Below are 18,748 nucleotides of genomic sequence, written 5' to 3'. Positions count from 1 at the left end.
AGAAGTTGAAGAGGGAGCGACACTTAAACGCGCAGCAGGAATTTTACCCACATCTCGTCCTATTGTAATAACAATGCGCCTGTGCGTATTGGTCACCCGGACAGCGGCACTTCCTAAATCTCCATGAGAAAAAAAAAAAAGAAAGCCTCCTCGCCACCACCCCACCCGAAAGCGTCCCAGAGGGGGAACACAGCAGGTTTATGGTAATAAGTCTCTGAGGAGGAGAGAGGAGGAGGAGGAGGTGGAGGAGGAGGAGAGCCGCGGAGCCATTTTGTACTCATTTTAAACTCAGTGTGTGTTTACGCAGCCGTGACGCGCCTGGACACACTGATACTATGGATACCCAGCGTCTTTTTCCACGTTGAGAATTACTTCACCATGCGGGAGAAAAGTAAGACGCGGTGCTGGGAGAGGGAGACTTAATGCTTTTCTTTACTTTTTTTGCGGAGGAGTTTCGGTGAAGTTGAACGGGATTCGGCAGGTTTACAAGCATGGAGCCGCCGATGTGTTGCTGGGTTTGGGTTTGGGTTCTGTTCACCGTGCCGCCGCTCGCGGGATGTTTGGAGATGCACCTTTCGGAGAGTTCACAGCCCGGGAGCCTTTTGGCCAACCTGTCGCTCGGCCCTGGGTGGACTTATAAACTTGACAGGACTTTATCTCCCAACTTCATTCAGAGTTGTTTCCAAGTTGGGAGGCTCGACGGTGTTATCCGCCTGTCCCACAAAGTTCAGTGTGCGCGCACACCCAGGAATCCTGCGCCTGTTTATTTCAGAACTGTCTCCTCCGCGTCCGGAGACGTTATCCTGACGCATTTTAATGTGTTCGTTCACGGCCAGGACTGTTTTATTAAATACAAGAGAAAGAAAGCGTCAGGTGAGCCAGACATTCAAATAAAACACCTTTCAAAACTGGAGGCAACTTCCTGCTTACCTGCAGGTATTCTACTTTTGAATGTAACAAAACTTTTACCCTCTTTCACGCAAAACACTGCCTTTTTGGATACTGAGTGTGTAGGAAGAAACGTTGTCGGGGTGATCAGGCACGGAGATTTATTCCTGGCTAGTGACTTGTGTCTTAAACACAGTGGACAGTCGGAGGAGAAGCTTCACTGCGCGCTGCACAGCTCTCCGGGCAGCGGGCTCTCTGTGCAGCTTCATTTGACGCTCGTTAAAGCGCGCAAACAACACCAAAGCCCGTCAGAAACCATCCACAGACAGTCTGTTGTGCTGATCAGAAGGGGAAAGCGGCAGGTTAATTCATCTCCCCAGTTTCAACTTCCCAACTATCAGGTGTCTGTGCGTGAGAATGAGCCCGCTGGGACGCGAGTTATCACCCTAAAAGCAAATGACCCAGATGATGGAGAAGCGGGGAGGCTGGAGTACAGCATGGAAGCCTTGTTTGATAAAAGGTCTGATGACTTTTTCTACATAGACTCACAGACTGGAAGCATAACAACTATCCAGGCTCTGGACAGAGAAGTCAAAGACACCCATGTGTTCAAAGTTACTGTGACGGACAATGGCACCCCCAAAAGATCTGCCACTTCTTACCTCACTGTCACTGTAAGTGACACCAACGACCACACCCCTGTGTTTGAGCAAAATGAATATCGAGTCAGCATCCGAGAAAACGTAGAAGTGGGCTTTGAAGTTAAGACAGTCCGGGCCACTGACGGTGATGCTCCCTCCAACGCCGACATGATCTATAAAATTGTGAACGCAGACGAAGTCAACTCTGTGTTTGAAATTGACCCCCGGAGCGGCCTGGTGAGGATCAGAGAGCGGCCTGACAGGGAGACCCGGTCCCAGTACCAACTGATCGTCGAAGCCAACGATCAGGGGAAGGAGCCAAGTCCCCGCAGTGCCACCGCCACAGTTTACATCACTGTGGAAGACGAAAATGACAACTACCCACAGTTCACTGAAAAGAGGTACGTGGTGCAGGTCCCAGAGAACGTGCCAGTCAACACCAAAGTGATCCAGGTGGAGGCGACGGACAGAGATGAGGGAAACAATGCCAAAGTTCACTACAGCATCATAAGTGGCAACGTTAAAGGGCAGTTCTACATTCACTCCCCCACTGGTGTCATTGATGTCATCAATCCTCTTGACTATGAAATGATTCGGGAGTATAATTTAAGGATTAAGGCTCAGGATGGAGGCAGGCCTCCGCTGATAAACAGCACAGGGATGGTGGTGGTGCAAGTGGTGGACGTCAATGACAACACACCCATGTTTGTCAGCACACCTTTCCAGGCTACAGTGCTGGAAAATGTGGCCGTTGGTTACTCTGTCATCCACATTCAAGCCATTGATGCCGATTCAGGGAAAAATTCTCTCCTGGAATACCGCATTACCGACACCACGCCAGGTTTTCCGTTCACCATCAACAACAGCACAGGCTGGATTACAGTTAGTGAGCCGCTCGACAGGGAGGAAATTGAATTTTACACCTTTGGCGTGGAGGCGAGAGATCACGGGACACCTATGAGGTCCTCCTCTGCCAGTGTCAGCGTCACAGTGCTGGATGTGAACGACAACACACCCACATTCTCAGAGAAGACCTACTCACTGAAGATCAACGAAGATGCTGTGGTCGGCAGCAGTGTGCTGACAGTGACCGCTGTGGACAGGGATGTTAACAGCATGGTGACGTATCAGATCTCCAGCGGCAACACCAGGAACCGCTTTGCCATCACTAGCCAGAGTGGCGGTGGCCTCATCACCTTAGCCCTTCCCCTGGACTACAAGCTGGAACGCCAGTATGTCCTGACAGTCACCGCCAGTGATGGAACACTTTACGATACCGCCCAGGTGTTCATCAATGTCACCGATGCCAACACACACCGGCCTGTCTTCCAAAGCGCCAGCTACCACGTGTCTATCAGTGAAGACAAACCAGTGGGCAGCACTGTGATAGTGATCAGTGCGACAGATGAAGACACGGGGGAAAATGCTCGTATCACATACGTAATGGAAGACAATGTTCCTCAGTTCGAAATTGACCCAGATACAGGTGCCATCGTAACCAAAATGGAGCTTGACTATGAGGATCAGGCCTCCTACACTTTAGCCATCACTGCCAAAGACAATGGCATCCCCCAGAAATCTGACATCACTTATGTAGAGATCATCATCAGTGATGCCAATGATAATGCTCCTCATTTTCTCAGAGACATCTACCAGGGGAGTGTTCTTGAGGATGCACCTGTCTACACTAGTGTGCTCCAGATCTCTGCTTCAGACAGAGATAGTGGATCAAACGGCAGGGTGACCTATACATTTCAAGGTGGGGATGACGGTGACGGGGATTTTCACGTAGAGCCTCACTCTGGCATCGTCAGAACCGCTCGCAAGCTGGACCGGGAAAACGTTCATGTTTATAACCTGAAGGCTTTTGCCGTGGATAAAGGTGTTCCGCCTCTGAAAGCTGCTGTTTCTATTCATATTGTAGTCCAAGACATAAATGACAATGCTCCAGTGTTTGAGAAGGATGAGCTTTTTATTGACGTGCAAGAGAACAGCCCAGTGGGATCAGTCGTGGCCCAGATCACTGCCACAGACCCCGATGATGGCACTAATGCTCAGATCATGTATCAGATCGTAGAAGGAAATATTCCAGAAGTGTTCCAGCTGGATATTTTCAATGGAGACCTCACTGCACTCACAGACTTGGATTATGAGACCAAAACTGAGTATGTCATAGTCGTTCAGGCCACATCAGCACCGCTAGTGAGCCGTGCTACTGTGCACATCCGCCTAGTAGACATGAATGACAACGAACCAGTGCTGCACAACTTTGAGATTCTCTTTAATAACTATGTCACCAACAAGTCCAACAGTTTTCCATCTGGAATAATAGGAAAGGTTCCGGCTCATGACCCGGATGTGTCGGATAAACTGCGCTACAAGTTTGAGTCTGGAAATGAGCTAAGTCTGCTGCTGTTGAATGAAGAAACTGGGGATCTGAGGTTGAGCAGGGATTTGGACAATGACAGGGCTCTGGAAGCACCCATGACTATTTCTGTTTCAGGTAAGCAGTCAACCATGTTTTTCTGAGAAAATCCCACTTTTCCTGTCAGTTTCATAAAATGTGTTAAAGATGGAAATTTCCCCCAATATGTGATTCATCACCACACTTTGGAGTCAGTGTAGAATTTTCTCATGAATAGAGACAGCTGCACTGTTGACTGTATGATCAGTGAAGTGTTTGCTGCAGGCTCTGTGCAGCATCCGGTTGTGCTGCTTTACGTAATTGCTGATAAATGTATTGTCTGCAAGTGGTGGGTAGAGGTAATAAAAAGGTGCCGTTCACAGGGCACCCTCATAGCTCAGTGGCTTTGTTGTTGCAGTTATGTGGGTTTTGGTGAAAAAGCCGGCGCGCACTCATGCATGTAGTGCAGATATATGAAGGCTGCTGATTTCCTTTTCTCACTGTTTGGAGTTTGTCCATGCTAGCACTCTTTAAAGTTCATGGGATGAATGTGCAGGTTCACTGCAGGAGGGAGTGGGCGGTGGATGAAGTTTTTCTTTTTGTAGTTTTTCGTGCTTTGCGCATGTTTTTCACACATCGATTTTTGAATGAAAGAGAAGTTTGGATACGTTTCTGTGGTGGGGGGTTGGATCTGAAGGCTTAGATCCAAACCCTGCTAAGTCATGTAGAAAGAATTTGCACTGAGCTTCTTTTTCTCCAAGACAGAAGCACACTTTATTCTTTAAAGTTAAAGATTAGACAAATGCAAACATTTGGACATTCACACCCAAAGTCAGAGGATACCTTCTACAGCACAGATGAGCAGATACAGAGGTTCACACTTAGCTATTAATCAAGAAGAATAAATGTATTTCTCTAGCTCTCCTGTTACCTGTCAGTAGCTGCAAAACCTCTCTGCTGTCTCTCTCTCTTTGCCTTTCTTATTCTTTTCTCACTCTCATGCTTTCTCTGCTTGATCAACCAGAGCACTTTAAACCCCCCAAAATGGGCAAACAGCATAACACAGCTTGATCTGTTGAGCTCTCCCAGCTTTTTTTTGTTACTCTGTCATGTCTCCTAACATATGCACTTGTTGGTAGAATGCAGATGAGCTGCTATGATCCAGGGTACAACAGGGGAATCTGAATTCCCAGTCCATCAGTCTAGCTTTTTGCACTGTAGATCATTGTGACTGGTAAAAGTATTTAAGATGAAATTACATGTGAGAAAATGTGTGTCTTTTTGTCAGTTAGCCATATTGGTCTTGCAATCTCCTCTCTGTATTCTGACAGAAACATTGGTGTGATAATGCAGCTGGAATCGAGCTAGACCTCCATGTCATGGTTCACAGGGCAGTGCAAGGCTTTCACAAGAAGACCTTTCATTGCTGGAGGACTTGTGCCTTTGTCTTTGTCTCAGACAAAAGGCTGACTGTCCTTTTCTAAGTGCTTTATTGCTGTTGTAGTCAACCTGCGGAGCATCTGAGACCCCAGCGGCTCAGCAGGTTACAGGCTGTATAGCCCTCATTCGCTGTCTCTGCTTTCATGCTTGTCATTGACAGCTGACGGGTCTTGCTGTATCCTTGACTACAGTGACCTCTTGATGGTCCCTTAAGCGGGGGGGGGGGGGGGGGGGGGGGGGGGCAGGCAGTCTTCTTAATTAGTTGTGGCCTTGTGCGCCCAAACACATAAATATAAGTACGCACACGTTCATGCACAATTAAACAGATGTGCACACTTACACTGAAGAGCTCCAACCCCCTGTTTTTTTTCCCTTCTTTTCGTGATGTCAAGTGTTAAGCAACCATTACTGCTGATGGCTTGGCCTTTTGACCTTTGGGCTTTCTGGAGAGGAAAGCTTTTGGGGAATTTTAGGCTATCAGCAAGTTAACAAGTACTGTGAGTCAGTACACCAGCTGTGTTTCAGTCCGTCTTAAATTAGGTTCCCTCTGGCTTTTTCCCCCTCTTTGTGTAGTTATTTTTTGACCTCTTCTTTGTCGCAAATCTAAATTAGGTCCAAATTCCAGTTCAGGACCAGAACCAAATCATATTGCTATACAGTGTATACGTATGGATCCAGTCTAATTGTTGGCAGACCTCTTTGTATCCCTTTCATCAGGCCCAGTTCATACTGGGTCTTTCTGTGGGTGTGCGTACCTTTTCCACATATCATTTGAATAGGTTGTGACTAGTTATACATCTGACAATGAGAGTGATGACACCGTATTATTTTCATTTAAACAAGCCCCATCAGCAGAACATAAGACCACTTATTGATGTATTGAAGTGAGCACTGTCTCATTTAGAGAGGGAAAGGTTGAAAGCTGTCACTCTTCTTATGCTACTAATCAAAGTTCCTCCTAAAACCTGTGTAAGTCATGCACAGGTGCTTTTCTTCTGGCAAACAGGAGGCCTGAGAATGTTTCCCGAGCTCTCTGCTGAAACACAAGAATGCTCTGATAACTCTACCGAGATACACTCACTTAACACACTTTGCTAGCCACAACACTGTTCCATCTGTCCTCAATCTCCCTCAGTGTGTGTGTGTGTGTGTGTGTGTGTGTGTGTGTGTGTGTGTGTGTGGTAGCTCTGCTCCACAGCTGTGGGCTGTGTGTTCCGGTTGTAAGAGCTCTTATCTTAGCTTGTCAAATTTCACTTTAAACCTTTGGGGTTTCTCTGTTTTCTGAAAGATGAGTATCTGTCATTTTATGATGAGCACAAAGACATAGCTGTACTTTATTTGAGTGTAATGTACCTACTCTTTGTTTTTTTTCTGCTATATGTAAGATTATATGTAAACATTTGGTGCACCAAAGTCCTGACAGTGACAGGTTTGTGAGTGGGTACAGCAGAAACTATTTGAGTTTTACTGTAAATGAAACTGGTCAGCCAGCTTTCTTTTGTTCCACTCACGGCTGTAAAACCAAGCAAACCATGCTGGTTGGTGGCCAGAATTGAAAAACTAAAGGCCAAGATTGTCTTTTGTCATGAAGTTTGCAGTCTGAATAATAATTGATGTTCTTAACTGTACAGTAAGTCAATTTTTTAGGTTCTTTAATAGACAAAAAACATTTTCTTGACAAATATACATAGATTAGTGTATAATTACATCTTCCGCCACGTTGCCCTGCCATCTTGAATGCAGTGGCGAGATAGACATCGCTATTTAACCTAATCACATTTTATGTACGTGTCTCGAGACGCAGCTTGAAGTTACCTCTTTCAAACTATATATGACATTTAACACTTGTACATGTATGTTTTCTTCGTGTCATTATGCCTTTCTCCACCTCCTTGTCATCTTGCCTTATCCACCGTTGCTCTTTCATTTTCACCTCATCCTCTTCCTCCTCACCTCAGGCCTTATCTCCTGAACTTAAGACAGAGCTGTAAGACACAAAAAACTTGAATAAATATACTTATTTATTCTTGATACTGTCACAATTACTTATTGTCAGCAGATTAGACATGTGATCCTCCGGACAGCTGACAACGAGCTGGCTAAACAGCAACAGCTGGTTGTTAGCTAACATCATGCCAGCTAATGTTACCTTTTCCTCTGATAAAGAGTTGTTTACATTCTCACACTGTATGCAAGTTTATTCACTACTTGTTGGAGTTTAGCGATGTTAGATCCACTTCAAAGGATGTTTCACTAACAGAGGCTAACAGCAGAAAATACAGCAACACTTTATCACAGAAAAGTTCAGGATATCCTCAACTCACCTGGCCAGCCCTTGTGATGGGGTGGCCAGGTGTAAATAAACATGGATACCTGTCATATGCAGCCTCACAGTGGGCTGTCAGGCTACACTCACTACAGATGAACGGCAGCCAGATTTGTTTGTCCTGCAGTGGTTGCAATTTATGCACTTCAATTGGGAGCGCTAAAAAAAACAGAAATCACTTGAAAGCAGTCTGCTGATCTGTACTGGTGAGAGTTTACACATGTTCCTTTAAGTGTTGGTGCAACGGGACTTTATACATATCTTAATTAATGTTTGACCTCAGTAGAAATCTTACATGTGATTGAAGTAAGTCTGTTTCATTAACCACTGTGAACACAGTGCACATAGGAAAGGCAAATGTCAATAGCAATAAAGCTGGTGCATGTTCCTTTTTAGGACTGGGCAGATCAATAATGTTAGCTGCTAGCTTATTCATCTCTGTAGCTCCCATTCATCATATATACAAAACGCATTGCCTGTTTTTTTTCCCTTTTTCCAGGGAAACTATATCTCGGGCAAGGTTTATAATTGTTAAAGCATGCAATAACAGGCTATAGGAGGAGTTGTGCCATATAACTCATTGATGCAGCAAAGCACGCCATCACTTAAACAATTAGGAATGATTTATGCAAAATCATCTTTTTCCACTCAAGCTGAGACGGCATGATGCTACACGCATGCATTCACCCCACTCCTCCCTCCACCTCCCGCCTCCTTTTGCTTCCCCATCTTTTCCCCATGGGGCTTTTGCCAAGCCTCCCTGCAATGGGTTTGGCTCCTAATCCTGTTGGAAGAGTTGCATAGCAGAGCTTTGTAACATTTCTGTTCTCGTCCCTGTACGACCCCCACCACTTTCTGTGCTTTCCCCTTTTATAATATGCATAATTCGATTTCTGCCATAAGACAGGAACTTCAGCTTTGAGTGTGCTCTAAATTCAGGCCAAGTAAAATAATGTATTCTGATTGGTTCATTTCAGCAGGCAGACCACTTAAAAACATTCCTGTGAGAACCACGGCTTTACAATTTATAAGGAAACATCAGTGTAGTTGCATTTGTATCATACACTGCAGAGTGTTGGGTGTAATATGCAGCTCTTTGTGGCTTTTCATTCTTTTCAATCTCTTTAGCCAAAACATAGTCTAATCCAACCTTCCTCTCTTTGGCCCCCGTCCCTGGTTCTTGGTGTTCTTCCTCGAGTTCCTCTACTGGAAGCAGTTGTGGTGATGCACAGGCAGACATGACCTTTCACATGTGAGATCAAAGCAGGACATGGGGCATTTACATACACAGTCAGTGCTGAGAAATAACTCCTCTACACATGACACATGACCTCAGGCTGATGGATGGGACAGACAGGGGGCGGACTATAGGGAAAAGAAGGAGGAAGAGAGAATTGTGATGTAGCTGTTTTTGTGCATTTCACCAACAACAGCTGGATAAAAGTCTGGTCTCTTAAGTCAATGTCAATAATGGAAATAGAAATGCATTAACTTGAAACGTGTTCCACAACTATTCCTGATATGTGATATTCAAACTTTCTAACTGGCCAATCGCACTGGCTTTAAAGTTTTCCTGTTGTGTCAGTGTGTTTGGCGTTTGGCATGCACAGCAACCGATAACCGATTTCCCCAAGCCTCTTCCCTCTCTATCACCATGTTTTTATCTCTGTCACTTCTTGTACTTTCCTCAAAAAGGTTCTCACTGCTCGAACATGCGCCTGCATAGTTTTGCTCTCCTTCCATGTGCCTGTTGAGGCTAAATCTGTCCTGAGTCGTTACAGGAACTTATTAGATTACTGTCCTCCTTTCTCTACCATGCCTGTCTGTCTCTGTCTCGCTCACTTGTCAAGCTGCTTGTCCTTTCCATTTTGCGTGCGTCTAATGTTATAGGTTTGGGCACGTGGCTTAATGCGTTGATGTTGATTAGTAGGTTCAGTGCCTCAGTCCACACTGAATTCATGCATGGATTGACAGTCCTAAAGGTGATCCTAGTGTAGACCCTTATGTTGGGATTATAAACCCTTGTGAAAGTGCACATGGGCAGCTGTTGGCAGTAGGGATGAGTAGATGTCCTCATGAATGTATTTTTCAGTCTTTGAGGACCTATAAATAGTTATCGGTCTTGTAGGTAAGTAAATTGTAAGGCATGCAGACGTGCACACTGAGCCTCGCTTTCCCCTTTTAATAATGAAATATGTCACTCACGATACGATACGTTGTATGTATGTTTTCTGGCAGCAACGTGAGCAATAGGAAGTGAATTAATGCGTTCCAATTGAAGTCAGAAGGCGGAATTTCTGGGTGCTAGTTTAGCTCACCTGGTTGAGCGGGCGGCTCGGCTCGGGACCTCTCTCCCACATTTTCGTCTTTAACAGGAAAATAAAGATGGAAAAAATGCTCAAAATAGCAGGTTAAAGATATCACAGTTATATTGTTTTTAACTTGCTCCATACACTTTTGTCCTATGTGTGGCCAGCCGTGTCTAAAGCACTTTATTTGTTAGAGCTGAAAATGCAATTGAGTCTTTGGCCTGAGGCGGGGTAGAGAAGAACACAGATCAAGTGTAATAACAGTGTTCGTATCTCCTCGTCTCTGTTTGTGTGCTCAATGAGCGAGAAAGGAATCGCATTCATGCTTAATCTTGTACATTTACTGTGGGCTAATGTGTTGTGTGTGTGTGTGTGTGTGTGTGTGTGTGTGTGTGTGTGTGTGTGTGTGTGTGTGTGTGTGTGTGTGTGTGTGTGTTTTGCTATGTGGGCATGTGCACCTCCAGGCTGTAGTCTAGAGTTTGAAGTGTAAATACCAGGGGATCAAGACAGGTCACTGTGGAACTCCACTGATGTCTGAATCCTCAATTACAGGCTAGAGAGTCGAGGGACGTTTAAGGATCTAAAGCTGTCTGCTTGATGCCGTCTTTGGCTGCGAAAAGAAATATGGCCGCACACTGATAAGTTAGACAAGGATCCACTTTTTTTCTCACTAAAGGAATCGCTTCTAATTTGTGTGAAATATGACAGAAAACTGTCTTTGTTGGAGATTTCATTTTACTTTCTCCCAGATCAAAAACGATATTTCACATCGACTATGCCTCCCGGCCAAAGTATTATCTGCTTATCTAACTACATCCAAATCTGTCTTATCCGTCCACCTTTTTTACTTCAGACACGTTTCCTCCCGCAGACTTAATCCTCATGCTTTTGTTTCCAGCAGGAAATCTCTTGTAGCTGCCCGGAAAGTCAGCTAGAAAGTGAGGTGCCTTCCCATCATGCAAGTGTGTTTGCTGTGGGGATTTCAAAGGAGTGGGGGTGTTTGTTTGCAAACACCCATGCCCAGGGTTTGGGTTAGAGATGGGTTAGGAAGTAAAAATGTGGTTCTACCTTAGAGTTTTGGCTTTTCTGTAAGTTTGAGTGTGTGATTTTGTGCATTTTTGAATCGTGTCGAAGGATGTGCTGTTTAAAGACGACCCCTCCCCCCCTTCCCTCTCGGTCACACGCACACTCTTGGGTAAGGCTATCTCTTGTTTGCCTGCTGCTTGTTTACATGCTTCAAGACAGTGAGACGGTGACAGGTTTTGGGTGGTGGAGGGGTGGTCCTTGTAACTGGACGCACCTCTCTCTTCTGTCTCGCTTTCTTTTTCATTCTCTCTGACTCAGAATACACAATACTCTTCTTTGTGTCTCACAGCAGGGAGGTGATGCAGGGGAGGGGGGGGCTCTGCTGCTTGCTAACGGCTCACGAGTGTGACATTACATGCGTCACGATATGCTATGACCAGCTGCTGGAATGTTAAGTGGCGACGGCGGGTTGGAGGGGTGGGGGCTGAGAATTTCACCTACTTTGTCATCCACCTGAGTGAATGACAAGTGCGACTGTGATGGAGGAGGGTCATGTCTCATTTTTTGAGAATGACCCTCAAGCGAATTAAACATCGAGTAAGAAAAGTCAGAACTTGTGCCAGATAAAGTTCTGCTTCCCTGCTTTTAGCGACAACCCTCTTGTTTATTTTCCCTTCCTCCTTGCTGACGCTGGCTCCAAGTGCAGTTGACGTTGACTTGTTGTCAGAGCAACACTGACAAATTTAGAATAGCAGTCACATGTAGGTGGCATACCGAGTGTCCAGATTTTGTACTAATATGTGCTGGTAACAACATAATGTGACTCTGTTCAACTTGTGCTCTGGGATGCCAATTACTAAACTTCAGACCGCATGAGGATATATTTGAAACATACAGTATGTAGCATCAGTTTAAAACTTTTTAATGCAAATTTTAGTTGCTACTAACTGTTTTAAGGCAAACTTTAAAAGATGTTATTGCAAACCTCGAATGGTTTGGCTCTTAGGTCCATCACTGATATTTACCCTCTAGTGTCCAGGTTGCTCTTAGCTTTAGAGTGAAGGCAGGAGGAAGTAAAGCATTCATTTTCACGGGCCATAAAGTGATAAACTCATTTTCCAACCTCTACTTTAAATACTTAAGATGCCACCTGGTCCGCAGCTGAAATAATTCAGCAGCAGCTCTTGCCGGTGGATCACATTTAGACCATTTTCACACATGCACTGTAGCCCTGAACTTTTTGGAATCTCACTTGGCAGAGGTGTATGAATGTATCCAACACAAAGTGCAGTTAGTGCAACTGCTTACTGCTATAGACTACTTGTAAGAAAGGAAGACTGTAAACACCAACCTAGTTATCCAGAAATTGCCCTTACTATCATAATGTTAGTGTGCTCTGAGTGGCTTTTGAAGGTCTTTCCGTCTTCTTCCACTTTTCCAATTCAGGGTCACTGGGTTAATCATCAGTTAGCCTTTGCACCGTGTGAGAAAGTCAACGTACCCAGAGTATAACTCCACACAGAAAGGCCTCAGCCAGCCGGTGGATTTGAACCCAGGGCCTTCTTACTGTGATTTGACAAACACAACCACCATGCTATTGCTTTAGACAATACCAGATAAATACTAAGTTGCAATTTGCTGTAAAATCAATGCTTATATTTAACGCTTTGCATTAACGTGTAGGCAATTTCATCTGATGTTTTAACAAATACACCTTTTCCATTTCTCCGGCAGATGTAATGCTAAAGCAGTCAGCTGGCTTGTGTAACTAAAGCTATTTGTACACATCCTCAGCAGCCCTGAAATGTTCTAGACGTTACAAGACTATGGGGGAACACAAAAGTTCTGATTGGTGACATCATAAGAATAGCGCCAGGTAATAGTCATGTGAATTCCCAGCAAGCAAATCATTATGTATGTGGTCTCTTACCTGCTCTACACCTTAGTCTAAACCCCACACAGTACTTCAAAAGGTGAGGAACAACTTCAGAATAAGTCCAGAATAATTCTTACAGTGCTTTCCAGAGTTTATGTGGAAAACATCTTATGCTTATTAAACTCATCATGTTGTTGCAGGCAACTCAAGAAAGTCAATGTTAATGGCTAACTAACAGTTAGTACAGAGAATTTGCCATCAACCCATAACTTGCCGTCATGCTTCACATGAAAAACCACAACTACTTTTAACCCTCTCAGGCTCAAATTAAACTTTTTGTTGCTAATGCACAACCAAGTCCTGCAGTGGTACTTCTGAGTAAAAAAAACTCATAAAATATGTATGTGGGGTAATCAGGTTGTTAGTTTTTAACCCTTGTGTGGTGTTCGTATTTTTGTTACTCAGCCAGTGTTCATGGGTCTGGTGGACCCGCTAGAGTTTTGGCTTTCCAAATTAACACTATCAAACAATTTTATGTTAAATTACTCAACAGATGTTTACTTCATCCCAATTACAAGACATATGAACAGCAAACATGGTTAATTTTTTCCCTTTACCTTTGTTAGATCACATTTATGAATTAATGTGCTTCTCGTTTTTCTTTTATATAAAATGTTATAAATAAATCAGTTATAATCAAGTGGAGTGAGTGGAAAGACACAACACATTTACACGTGAAAAAATAATTAATTGTTTAATTTTTCTTTTGAAAAAAACTGAACACGGATCTCACAGACCCGAACACCATACAAGGGTTAACTGTTGCAAATCGGCAACGCCTGCCTCGAGAGGGTTAAAAAGCTTGGAAGAAGGTAAGAAGAACATTTCATAAATGTACTCCATCCACTCTGTTCTGCCGTTCACCATTCCTTTTTTTTTTCCCAAGAAGTGTAATCTTAGTCGTTGCTAAGGAACATTTTTTGATACCCGTGTAGTGCCCTATGTGCAGTACCTTTGGCTGTGATCGTCACAAAGACTTGGCATTGGCACTGACAATGCGGGTATTAGGATGAAATGTCAAACGGCTTAAATGGATTGAGTTCATAGGCACAAACAGACCAATATCTGTTTGGCATTAAAGGGCCGTTGCTTAATTAAAAACTAAACAAAAACGTGCCCTTCTGCTGAAATGCTATCCAAGAAGATTTCATAAAAAGTGACCAACATAGCTCTCCTTACTCTAAATAAAAGAAAATTACTATCAAGAAGGTTGTTCCATATATTGTTTGATGGATTAAATACCAGGTTTCAATAGAAATCCCCTTTGCATTAGAGTTGGCTGATAACGTTTCTCTCAGCAGCTTTCCTGAAAGCTGATATCTCTCTGTAATTACCCTCTCATAGAAAACCTCCTTGATTGGGGCTTTAACACTGATCCTGTGTGAGTGTTGTTGGACTCCACAGAAGGACTTTATGCCAGATTGTGTTCACAGAGGTGTCAGTTTTAGTCATTTCCCCTTCAGCCAGGGAAGAAGCCAGTGACAGGTGTAATCTTGACAGTTATTAATTTCTGTGTGCAAACTTGTTGATGCACGCTTGCTTCTCAAATTGTTGGCTCTTTTTGTCTCACTTGCTGTCAGCATTTGATTTTCTCAAAATGTTACATTTTCATGAAATCCCTGCATGTGTGTTGATAGCTACATCTTTGATCCTTTTATTGCTCATACTGAGGCTGCGGGCTTTCAGCTGGCTCTGAGCTCATTTTTGTGGTAGTTTCCTCACGCTTTACTTTGGCGAATTATCTGTTTCGGTGAATTTTGTGTCTTCTGAAAGTCTGCGAGGGTCTGCTCAAGTCCAAGTAATGTAAGTTTCATTATGAGAGCACCAGCCAGAATGCTAGCATTAGCTCAAAGCCCTTCTGTACCTAGCTTGCTAGCAATTAGCCTAGGGCTCCTAGCATGGTTGTATTGAATTACATTCCCCAGAAATGAGTCTAAGTCATGTTTTAACAAAATGTTAACATTATCTGAGGTTTGACTTGTTTCTTACAGGTGTTTTCAGGTGTCTTTTTTTCTGAATGTATTATGGGGTGTCTGCTCTGTCAGAGAAAAGCAGGAGACAACAATTACTTTACAAAGCCAGATAGTTGCCCATATCGTCCCACTTACTGAGGCACAGTTTTACAGTAATAGATGTTTTCTAAAGCCCACTAGAACGTATGACTGGCTCATCTGAACATCCAAACATACGTTTTAGTTTCTCTGATTTTTTAAATTTTTGAAAACACTGTTGTACTGTCCATTAACATTAATAACAAATATCTCTGAGTAAAAGTCAGGAGTTTCCCTGAATCTAAGCACGAGAAACATTATTTTAAATGTTCAACATATTGATGAAGCCAGTTTCTGAAATGATCGGACATTTAGAATGCATAAAAATCACTCTTTAGCTTTAGATCTTGCTCCAAGGCACTTCTGCGGCCTGAGTGTTTATTATCATGAGGGGATTTGAACCCTGATCCATAGCAATATCTGTCGCCACACTGCTGTCATCATTGGTGTCAGCTTTCAACCTCCTGGCACACTGTGTTGTACTCTGACAGTAACTCCGTCTTGTCAAGTTAAGGGGAAAAAATTCTTGTGTTTAAACAGTGACACATTAACGTGTAACCATAGAACTAACAGGAACTAGTCGTATGAGCTTATACATAGTCAAATCAAGCAGATATTTATTTATGAGTGCACATGGAACAGTCTAGAGTAGCTTATTTTTTTAATACAGAGTAGCGGAGGTGGAGTAGGCAAATCATGCACCACACCCTCGGTCACACTTGTCACCTACAGGCGGAGCGGCTTAGGCATCTGTAAGCATTTCAAAGGACCTGACTAAGACGTGTGGATTGAAGCTTTGTATGTTTTCTCCAGCCCTCCAGGCCTCGTCTTTTAACAGGGAGCTAGAGATACAGATACATAGATGAAGACAGAGGGAGCTCTGAGGTATAATGGATTTCCTTTGCCTTTTGATACATTGTCAGGATGCTTTTTTCAACCAAGACATCCTCCTGTTACGTTTTGGATAGTGTGACTCTTACACATACTCATCTGTAAACTGTACAGAAGCGTGTATAAGCACACTCACGGCCTTCATGTTGATGTAGATCACACTTTGGACTTTGCAGCACCTGATCTCCTTGCCTCGAGTGTTTCAAACAGAGATCCTCTCCACCTTTTATATGCAACCCAAAAAATGCCTCACCCTCCCAAAATGTCTTCAGTTGCACATGCATTGAAGTAAAATTTTGTCCTTCGGGGACAGGACAACACATTAGCCTTTAAAAGAGCTGCAAGTCAATATTTGGTGTACAGTTTCTCATATTTGGTGATAACTTTCTTATCAATAGTGTGTGATAAACCCCATGAGCTCCAATCCACTGTTGTCTTGTCTGTGTTCTAGTCTTCGTGTATAGATGTGCCTGTATAAACTCAAATCAGTAAAAAGACGTATTTTTACCACTGAAAATAGATGCACAGTTGCAGAAGACCTTTGATGTAGAGTGTTAAAGATGAATGAAAACACATCGTCGGGAGATATCCATCGAACCGTCGTTTTCACGCCCAAATTCCAGACAGTGTTGGGAGAATCAAGTCTGGTCACTAGGGCTGGGCCATATTATACCGTTCACGGTAATACCGGTATAATGTTAGGCAACGATAGGAAAATGAAATATCGCAATAGAATGGGAGTAAAACGCGCATGCGCAGTGCCTTTGTTTTCATACGCACATGGCCGATTGTTGAGTGAAACAGATGAACCAGAATTGGTTTGTAAAAATGGTGCAACTTCCGTGATGTGGAACTGGTTTGGTGTTTGTCCGTCAGATACACAACAAAGCACATTTTTTTGCAGAACATGCAAGCGGCCGTTGTTATTGTCGTATTTGTCGGACTAAGATGCTCTTAAATCTGGGAGTAATCTGGGTCCTAAACTCAAACAACACTGCAGCATCACTTAAGAGTTAAAAACTGTCTAAATTCTTTCATCTTTAATAAAACGATCAGCATTGCTGCTTTACCAGGTGTAACTATAAAGTTTAACTTCCAGGCATCCATGAAAACAAAAGTTATTACATTTAACGGAGTTAGAAGTTAGCAGGAAGCTAGCGGAAGTTAGCTCGCTAGTTTCGCTAGTTACCTAAGCATGATATTGCATGTTCTGACTGAGAGATTTCTGAAAAAAAATCAAACGTACAGCTCTGCTATCACTTCCAACATAAATGAAGACAGGAAACTAAACAGCAGTGACGTTTGTAGGGTTACTGAAGTTGGGCTAGCTGGTATATAATGATGTGCTACGTGATCGCTAGCGACACAGCTATGTTAGCATAACATAAACAGTGAAGCTGGAGGACGAACACTAACACTTTTCCACTTATAAAAGTTAACGTGAAGGTTCTTCATGGTTAGAAACAAATGCAATCGCATGGCAGGATGCTGTAAACGGACCAAACTTCAGTCAGGAGAACAACTGAGATAATCCATCCACAATACGAGGTTAGTCATTAATATACTGCAACAACATGGGAATAGAGCAGCTGCCAGAGAATTCAACATTAATGAATCAATGGTACAGAAGTGGAGGAAGCAAGAAGAATGAGTTGAATAAAGTTTGATTTATCTGACTGCTTTGTTTCGCTTAATGTGCCTTATAATCCCGTGCACCTTATGGTCCGAAAAATACGTACTGCACACTGCAGTTTAATGTTGCAAAGCACCTCTTTTTAACTTCAGTGGATATTATACATGGTTATGCTCAGGATATGTCAGCCCATTTCTAGTGGAAATGCCTTTTGGTTAAACTTTCAGCAAGGAATTTGCATTTGCACTGTTACATTTTTATAAAGCTTTAATGTACATAAAAACCAGCTTGTTTAAGTGAAAATAAATGGAAGGTTGTCTTTTTGCGCTAGTAATGTTGTGGAGTTGTATTTTGTCTCGCATCAATTATATCGTCGGTTATATCGTTATCGCAAATTTTCAAATATATATCGTGATAAATATTTTTGGCCATATCGCCCTGCTCTACTGGTCACTTTCTTAGGTTGCCCACCTTGAATTTTCTGAATAGTTACCTGTTTAATTTCCACACTGGCTTCATTGGGAGTAAGGGAGCTGCTAGGGTAAGGTTTGTTTAATGTCAGTTGCAACTTACTCTGACATTTGGATTCTTTTAAAGCTGTTCCACCAGGTAATGTTGAGAAAAGTTCAGTTCATCTGCATGTGTGAAAACAGCTCGATGTTTAGCAGCAGTCCTGACACCTCTGTTACGGAGCAGAACCAAAAAACAACAATGGCTCTCTCTATCTCCCATCATCCCATGTGATGTTTGAAAATGACCTCCGTGCTGCTTTCTACCTTCAGCCTCTAATCAAATTACAGATTGGGTTACAGTGAAGATCTGTTTGTGTGTTTTGGCTGTGGGTGTGCATCACGTTCATGGTAAGAATCAGCCCCAAGTCATTAGAGGAGCTATTGGGGGATAGTTTCTATTGGAGGAGATAAGCACTGTAAAACAGTAATGTCTGCAACCTCACTGACCCCTCTGTGACTGCTCCATCCTCGCTCTTCTGATACTTCAGTGCAAACTGTAATGCACTGCAGCAAAGTAGGATATTGGCCAGTGCTACTTGCACTAGTGCCCTAGGCCTTTCGCCAACTCCTAACCCTCCAAAAAATGCATTGAGAGAGAGAAGCGCTCAGTGTCCTTCCCCAGGTACTAACGCCAGTACACTGGGATGTTGAGCACTACACTCTACTCAGGGTCTTCTAAAACACTGCCAGG

At 43.3% G+C, this 18,748-nt stretch overlaps 1 protein-coding gene across 9 annotated transcripts in view; it reads left to right on the top strand.

Moving 5' to 3' along the window:
• The first annotated feature begins 40 nt into the window (after positions 1-40).
• Positions 41-18,748, top strand: part of celsr1a (cadherin EGF LAG seven-pass G-type receptor 1a) — a 97,494-nt gene continuing 78,786 nt past the window's right edge. For 3 of the 9 annotated variants that reach the window (XM_082510783.1, XM_082510786.1, XM_082510781.1), the window contains exon 1: positions 45-4,032. In XM_082510783.1, coding sequence (XP_082366909.1) covers positions 492-4,032 — 3,541 coding nt within the window. In that variant the 5' untranslated portion in view covers positions 45-491. Of the gene's footprint in view, positions 4,033-18,748 lie in introns of all 9 variants that reach the window. The other 6 variants (XM_082510788.1, XM_082510785.1, XM_082510787.1 and 3 more) reach the window with 4 other exon arrangements.

This window comes from Aulonocara stuartgranti (assembly GCF_965226115.1).
Source record: "Aulonocara stuartgranti genome assembly, chromosome: 17".
Lineage (NCBI taxonomy): Eukaryota > Metazoa > Chordata > Actinopteri > Cichliformes > Cichlidae > Aulonocara > Aulonocara stuartgranti.
The sequence above is the reverse complement of the archived record's forward strand: the minus strand, read 5'-3'. Positions and strand labels throughout refer to the sequence as shown.